The sequence below is a fragment of the Monopterus albus genome, unplaced genomic scaffold, assembly GCF_001952655.1.
Source record: "Monopterus albus unplaced genomic scaffold, M_albus_1.0 scaffold209.1, whole genome shotgun sequence".
Classification (NCBI taxonomy): Eukaryota; Metazoa; Chordata; class Actinopteri; order Synbranchiformes; family Synbranchidae; genus Monopterus; species Monopterus albus.
In genome coordinates, this window is record NW_018128089.1 from 1,561,652 (window position 1) to 1,570,094 (window position 8,443).

General features: G+C 45.8%; 1 protein-coding gene across 1 annotated transcript in view; it reads right to left on the minus strand.

Moving 5' to 3' along the window:
* Positions 1-293: 293 nt before the first annotated feature.
* Positions 294-8,443, minus strand: part of mtx1a (metaxin 1a) — a 16,153-nt gene continuing 8,003 nt past the window's right edge. The window contains exons 2-8 of the mRNA XM_020618822.1: positions 8,122-8,191; positions 7,957-8,036; positions 4,561-4,653; positions 4,281-4,463; positions 3,532-3,608; positions 2,547-2,704; positions 294-1,951 (exon numbers count right to left, since the gene is read on the minus strand). Coding sequence (XP_020474478.1) covers positions 1,725-1,951; positions 2,547-2,704; positions 3,532-3,608; positions 4,281-4,463; positions 4,561-4,653; positions 7,957-8,036; positions 8,122-8,191 — 888 coding nt within the window. The 3' untranslated portion in view covers positions 294-1,724. The remainder of the gene's footprint in view (positions 1,952-2,546; positions 2,705-3,531; positions 3,609-4,280; positions 4,464-4,560; positions 4,654-7,956; positions 8,037-8,121; positions 8,192-8,443) is intronic.

Sequence of the window (8,443 nt, forward strand, 5' to 3'; positions counted from 1 at the left end):
ACAGTGGGTTGGACACAGTGAGACGATCTGGTTTGGAAGGAGGAGGTTTCCTCCCTCCGACAGAGGAGACCTGACGCTGTTCTGGAGACACAGCCCTGCTGGGCGCTGGGTGGGGGTTTGGCCTCTCAGCTGTCACCCAGCTGTGTTTTATGTCCTGTTACTCTGTCCAGAACATTAGATCATGCACAAGCTGCAGCTCCTGCACGTCACTTCTATCCTGCCAGAGTAAACCACTCCATTTTGGAAAACAACAAGGAAATTGAGAAATTGCCTGAATGAACACAGCAGCTCAGTTCAGCAGTAGCACGCCACTTTATGGAAAAACACACAGAACACAGTCTGAGGTATTGGCATCATACAACCGACTAAAAGGAAAATCTTTATCTTTAGTCATCCAAAATCCACAGACTTTCCAAGACCACTGAGGTCTCCAAATGTAAAAGATGCAGCAGAAGCCTCAGTCCTCTGGCCAAGCTACTCTGAGCTGAGGAGCATCTTCCACAGCAGGACTTCCGTCTCTGGTCCTGATGTGAACTTCCACACACACATTCATCCCGTCTGTCAGATTTCTGGTATTCTCTGTTTTCAACAAAATTATGTCACGGACACAACTGCTTGGCTTTTTAACATTAAAAGGCCAGATCACACCGGCCACACAGTTTTAGCCTCTCTTCACAGGTCAACCTCCATTTTAAGAAGCGAGTGTGAGACATGAAGCTAATCTCGTCTGGCTCGAGAGCTGCCAGGTCCTCATTAGAGAGCAGTGTTTTTCACTCAGACATCAGGGAAATAACCTTCTGTCATTTATTATTTCCTGTCATGTTATTTGCTTTTGCTATTCTTTGGTACTGATATTAGGGGCATGACTTCATTTTGTTCGTTTTATTTCATGTTAAACATCTGATTTTACTGCCTGAAATGTCCTGTAGAAACAAAGTTAATATAGTTATAAATAAGTCGTGGGGTTGCACACTAACACATGTTTAGGAATGTGCACTGTGAGGATAACACAAGCTGCGATGCTGAATGTTTTATAGAGTCAGATGAAAGTGCAGAAGCAGGTCAATTAACAGGCTGATGCCAAACTGTCACATCCTCCTTCTCCTGTTTAGTGACAGTCCTGGGCTCTGTCTTCTTCTTCTGCCTGTCCTTGTCACTGCCAGCCAATCAGAGATTGTTCTGCCAAGTCACATGACAACAGGCCAGCAGAGTGATGGAAAGGATCAGCTGACTTCAGTCAGCAGCTGAGAAAATGAGCAGTCTGGTTATTTAGTCTATAGATTTATTATTATTACTGGCATGAGATGGCTATGTTGGAACAGTTCAGAAGATAACTGTGTCCGTTTCTGAACATCAGCAAAGCTGACGTGACAGGAGAACTCAGGAAAACCTGCTTCACAACAAACCTGGGGAAATTTAGCAAATTCATTTAGCCGTAAAGAAAAGCTGAGTCCACAGAGCAGTTTAAAAATGACTAGACTGAAACCAAAACAAAACAAGGCTCTGATTTAAATGATGCTCCTCCACCGAAAGACAGAATTATCTGGTCATTACTTTCTGCACAGAAACCAGCAACGCCTCCGCCCACTGCCTGGCTGCTGGGTTATTAATAAATCTGATTAGTCTTTGTATTTCACACCGATACGTCTGCTGGGGTTTTCTTTGCCGAGAGTCTGGTATTACTTCTTGAACACTTCCGTCCTGATGCCCTGTGTCTGTCCTCCTCAGTCATCTCCTTCATCCTCATGGGATCCGATGGTCTGCAGGTCTGGTGGCTCCTCCAGCGCCCCTTGCTGGACATGCTGGATGGACACCATGCCGGTCAGCAGAGCGTAGCTCAGCATGGCGCCCAGTGCCACCAGGACCGACAGGAACTGCTTCCTGCGCTTGTTGGGGACATGATCGAAGTCTCCACCTTCAGGTTGCGAGGATGTCTTCTGACTGGAGCTCTCTGAAACAAAACATGGAGGACGTCAGATTCATGTCAGCTGCTGTACCATGAAGTAAAACCATCAATGAGACACAGGGAAACGTCTGAGAGCTCTTATACATGAGGCCATAAATCTCTTCTCATGTGTTCCCACTTCTGCCTGACAAACAGTTTGTGACAACAAACATCCAGTCTATCTATTTATATGATAAATCAATTAATAATGGTATATTTGTATAAGTTTGTGTCTGTTTAGAGCCTCTCTGGGCCAACAGAGCTACTGTGTAGACCACTGTGTGTATGTGTAACACCTTCAGTGATCAGACTGCTTAGCAACACAATTTACATGACGTCTGTGATGTTAAACAAACCTTTTGCAGACAAATGAGGCTCACTCCAGAAGGGCTCAGTGACACAAAATGCAGCTGGACTCAAACTGGACAAAACTTATGTAAAACCCTTCAAATGACTGTTTGAAGCCTGCAGACGGATTGTAGGACGTTATTTGCATGCTGAAGTGTGAACCCAAAGGCCTCTGCAGTTTCTGCAGCAGATCATTTCACTGGCTCTGATGTCCAGTAAGCCTGATGCCCCGTATCAGGGTTAGTCGCCTCACCTCGGCCATCTCGGGGGAAGTACAGCAGCAAGATGTTGGTGCAGAAGTCAGTCAGGTTGTCGAGGGACTTCAGATGCTGCTGCAGTTTCCCATTGGGCAGTTTGGACTTCAGGATGGGTGCCAGGTGACCAAACACGTAGGCATCCAGAGACGAAGGCCTGCAGGTGAAAGGTCAGGCAGCAGATCAAACCACTTGTAGGCACAGTTTTATACGGATTTTAAGACATTTTACACTGTTTTTCTTTCTGGCATAAATCAGAAGTCACTGTAAATAAATGAACTAGGTACATCTTATACTGTTAAATACAACATGGTCTTAGCAAATTCAGGGATTTTCATTAAGTTGCTTTATACTGTCGGCCCATTTTATTTATGCAGTTAGGCCTGATTATAATTTCAGACAACCTTCACAGTAGCTGGCCCTGTTGGTTGTGCTTTACTTAGTCTGAGGCACTGAAGTGTTTAAAGAGGTAAAAAAAATCTGCTCCTGGTGGTCTGTTGCTCTGTTTGTTGGCAGGACATGTAAAGCATACACTGTAGAGTACCAGTCAAGACTGTCTGCCCCTCCTCACAGGCTTCTTCACTTCTGACTGCTGCGGGGCTCAGGTGGTTTGCTCTGGATGGTCATTCACACCTGAAGAGTGGCTGAGGGTCTCTGACTTGACCCACATGCTTCACACAACTGAGTGACTGACAGTCTGTTGGATCACAAGCAGAGAATGGACTCCGGGGCGTTCACTTGTCTTTAACTGAGCTCTGCTGCATGTAAGACCTGAAAGACTCGGTACTAGTTGCACAGGTGTCATCTGTGTGTCTGAGTTATTGTGTTATTTTATTTTTTTTGCACTGAACCCATTTATTTTATTTTAGTTATGTATTATGATTTTATTCTGCCTATGTAAAGTACTTTGGTCAACTGGATGTTGTTTTTAAGGGCTATATAAACAAAATAGATTTGATTTGCTAGGAGTCTGAATGAACTTACGAGTCTCCAAAGAAGAACTTGTGTGAGCTGAGTCGCTGGGACAGCAGGTTCATACACTCTGCAGCATCACGGTACAGCTGAAACACAGAGACCAACAGTAAAACACGGCTCACGTTGTGTCTAAGCGACACAGACCGAGGTCAACAGCCAAGATCCAGGTTTTAGACTCACATGATCCCCCTAGGCTCCAGCATCCACCTTTTTCTTTTCACTAATTCTGTTTCCCAACCATTGTCCCTCCTTCTTCCAAAATTCCACCCTGGACCCAGCTCAACAGTGACTGAACAAACTTCTCTACTGTAATGATGTGTTTGATGTTGTGGACCTGAGCTGAAGGTGTCTAACTCCAGTCAGCACAGAAGAAAGATTACACGTCACCTTCAGTTTTCCCTCCTTCCAGAAAAGTCGGCCTTCTGAAGGCTTTTCTTGCCAACAGGAACAAATCCTTCTCCAACACCCTTCCCCAGGACGCTGTCTGACCTCTGACCTTTTCCCAAAGTGGACAGAACGTTCCACACCAGCAGTTTTCCAACAGAAAGATTCACTGAGGAGAATTTTCCCTCCCTGCAGATTTGTTCCAACCACTTTAAGGAGCAGCTTGAACACATGGAAACAGTATCGCCCTACAAACTGAAAACTGCGACATGTTGCTACAAGTCAGACAAAAATCAGAGCAACACAACACACGCACACAGGCAGTTTGTTACTTCACACTGAGGAGGTAAATTTCAGGGGAAAAGACGACTCACCTCCTTCTCCAGCTCCTCTCCGGCCTCCAAGCTCTCGTCTCCTCGCAGCAGTCGCAGTTTCTCAAGCTGCTGCCGCTGCATTCGTCCAGGCAGGAAAAAGTTCAGCGGGAACGGCAGGTGCTCGGCGTACCAGCGGCGAGTCACGTCCACGTAGTTCTTTGGCTCGATCCAGAACGCATAGATCTAAAAACATATGACCCATACTCAACTCAAGTAAAGCTGTCTGTCTTTTAGCATCCGACATGTGTACGTTTTACGGTCGAAATCACTCGTCTCTTACCAGCGCAGGCACGAGTTTCTCCTCCATCAGAGAGATGAAGGCCAGGCTGTCGGCTCCTTCCTTGGCTGACAGGTCATAGTCTGCATTGAATTTCTGAGAAACACACATCAGACTTTTGTTGAGTGAACAGCTCCTGACACACACAGCTGACCTGCTGCTTGGCCACGGGGAAACCTGGGTGTATGATGCATCTGTAAAGGTGACGGGAACAGTCTGTGTGCTTCAGACACACTGAGTCTTTTTTGTCCAGAAGGTGGACGGTGAATGAAAACTACAGCTGGTGAAAAACATACATGTGCTGAAGTTGTATATGAAGTTATATCCTGCATATGACCCTTATCTAAGCTGTTCATTACACCAGGTCAGCTTCCAGAATATGGGTGATGGCTCAAATCATGGTCATATGTGCATGTGTACAAGGTGCCCGTTTGTGCTCAGACAAACTTTCCCTGCAGTGCTGGGCTGTACACAGACGTCACTCTGACTAGGAAACAGAGGTCAACACCGTGAAGGAACACATACAGTGATAGGGTGAGATCACTCTAAATCAGCTGTGACGTCAGCTCAGGAGGTCACCAGTAAAACCAGTGACTCAGGTTCCAGCTGCATACGCAAAGCTGTTTGAACAGCTTCCCTGTGTCCTCAGTACTGAGTCAGTCTGAAGGAAGCACGTGGCATCCAGCTGCTGCGGCACACTTCATTTAGAAATAAAACATCGTATTGTTGAAGACCTCGACAAACCAGCTGATGAAACAGCATGTTAATGTGGTTATCGTTTTCTTGTTTCCACCTGCACAGAAGATTTCATGCTGTTCATCTGGAGATAAACCTGCTCAGTTTGTTACAACATTTACTTTGTGATATTTTGTTTAAAAGGTACAATTCATATTTTCAGCATTACTCTACTCAATATTTTGAACATTAACTGATCAAAAGATTAGTGTGTGATGTGGACGTGAAGTCGACCTGCTCAGTAATCACAAATACTTTTTATTTTGACTTGTCATCTAGCATTTGGATGCTGGATTTGGTTTTCAGACTTCAGTCAGCTCCACTTGGCATTAGATGGGTCAAGTCTGGGCCAGCGTGCACAGCTGCAATCAAGAGTAGTGGACCAGGGCCCGATTCATGGTCCTGTAGTCAGATGTGCTGGATTCAGGCTTCGTCATACTGAGAGCTGGAGCAAAACATGGATGTTGTGTAACAAGTGGGTGTCGAAGTTCAAGGTCCTGGGAATTTAAGAACGACCCACAAAGTCTTGACACCAAGACAGTTCCATTAGTCTTAGTGAATGAAAACATCCAGTGTGTGTGCATGGCAGCTAAGCTAGTGTTGGGTGTGGGAGTGAGAGGTGGGGTAATCAAGAGGCTTCAACCTGATGTAAGGGGGCATTCACCCAAAACAGGCTGAGAACCACTGCCTTACAGCTTAAAAAAACCTTTCTGTGCACACAGAAACAACTTGTTTTCCACTAAGTCGACAGTGAACACACCACGCAGCCCAAACCGACCCACTTACAACAAGTGACCTCTGTACACATAATGTCTGTGTCAATGTACACATCAGCTGCAGTGGAGGTCAAAAACCCTGCTGACCTGCCCAAACTGGTGGAGGCCTCAAAGCTTCTTTTATCCCTTGATGCTGCAGATTGTTTTGCTACTCTTAGATTTTACTGCAGCATTTGAGACAGTGGACCATGAAATTTTGTTATCTCGGCTTGCATACTATGCTGGGTTACAAAGTGCTGGTCTAAAACGGCTCTGTCTTTTCAGATGGAAGGAGCTTTGAAGGTTATATCAGACAGTGCTCCTCCTCCCCTCCCCACTAACCTGTGGTGTTCCCCAGGGGTCTTCTCTTGGACCAGGTCTTTTTACTTTGTATATGCTACCACTTGGGTCTGTGCTGGAGAAACATGAGTATTCCTTTCACATCCACGCAGATGACAGCAAGAAATGGCCCCAGGATACCTCACTGAACTTGTGCAGTAGCACAGACCCCCAATAGCTCTGTTCCCAGTCTTAAACAATGCTGATGGGGAAGTGTCGCTTTCTTGGTAGCGACCCAGAGACTCTGGACCTCCCCACCCATTTTAGATCTGTCTCAGGCCTGTCAGAGTTTAGATCTTCATAAAACTCTGGGCTATGATTCTTAGTGGAGTTTACCCATTTTGTTATCGCCTGTGATTGTTATTCTTATTCTCTACTCTATTTTAATCTATTGTTTTATGCATCCTGTTATTCATATCTGTGAAGCACTTTGGTCAACATGCTGTTGTTTTAAAGTGCTATATGAACACATTTTGATTTGATTTGATGTTTACCGAGGAAAGGCTCAAACACAAACGTCACTCTCAGGATTTCAAGAATCAGTAACCGAATCAAACAAGAATGTGTCAATCAGAATGTGGTATTTTTATCTAGCTCCAGTTTATTCTCTGTGGAGCAGGAACATCAGCCTTGGTTTTAAGGTTTTCATTGGACAAAGAAGTGACACAGCAGCTGCCGAGCTGGGACCTGACTGCAGTGGAAGCTGGACAGTCTGACTGGAAAACATGAAGAAGAAGAGTGAGTTAATCTGCAGCCGAGCATGGAGCCAGCAGCTCTCTCCTCTCAGCTTCTTCAGCAGCTCCCCTGTCTTTATGGTTTCTGACTAACCTACCGCAGTGTGGAGGCACAGAGCATGTTGGGTAATGTCTTCCAGCTGCTGGATGAAGGCAGAGGGCAGCGTTTAGCTCATAGATGCGACTTCTGCTCAGGGGAATGTGGGTTGGAGGAGGCCAAGCTGTAGGAAAGCTCCAGCTGAAGGAGATTCAAATGCCACAGTACGGCCGGCTGCTGTTTCACAGATCTACCTCAGCAAACTGTCAGAGACGAAGGGCGGCTCTCACTTTCACACTGTCACATACTAAACATGAGCAGGTCACATTTGTCATCTAGAGTTAGAGAGAGCAGCTGATTCTGCAGACAGGCATGAACATCACCAGCTCTGGACCAGACTGTATGAAAGATGGAGAATGTGAAGGTGCACAAGCCGATTGCCCCTGGTGGCTAGTTGCAGTAAAGGTCATAGGGCCAAACTACAAGTGGTCAATTTCAAGTTATTTGATGATGTAAAGAGAGGTGTGTTTCAGATGACTGACAGCTTTGACTAGCAGCTTGATGCTTTCACTCCACTCACTTCTACTGCACAGAATCTGGCTGCAAAATGCATCACACAACCAAGATGGCCACCCCTGTATTGGAGATACTGTATTTTGACTTCACTGTTGCCTAGTGGCAGGAAGTGGTGATGCGTCGTCCATCTTTACATACAGTCTATGCTCCTGTTGTTTTGAGTTTTTCCCCTCGGCTGCACAGACAGAGCCTCCACACACACACAAGTCCAGGAGGATGTTACCTGTTTTCTGAGGTGAATGATGATGTCAGAGGGTCGGGACAGAGTTTCTTTCTGATTGATCCTTAGAGCAGGAAGAGAACCTTTGGAGAAAAAAAAAACGGCATCATCATCATCATCATGTGTTACTGAGTGAAACTGCGGGAACCAAAAGTGCACATGTCTCACCGCTTGGACTCCTCCAGGGGTTGGAGATCTTACGAAGTTTGAGAGGTGCTCCTGCAAACTGAGCGTAGGCCTGCAGACAGGAAACACAACAACAGGTCCAGGACACACTTTAAACAAACACAGCACACAGAAAGAACTACAGACGTGACGGCAATATTTTTACACAAAAGGTAAACTGTATCTGAACACTGCAACTGTTGCGAGTATTTATCAATGAGTCAATTGGCAGACTCGGCAACTGTGGTGAGAATTAATCGCTGAAATCTGTTTTCCATCCATCCTTTTTCCTCCGCTTATCCGGGACCGGGTCGCGGGGGCAGCA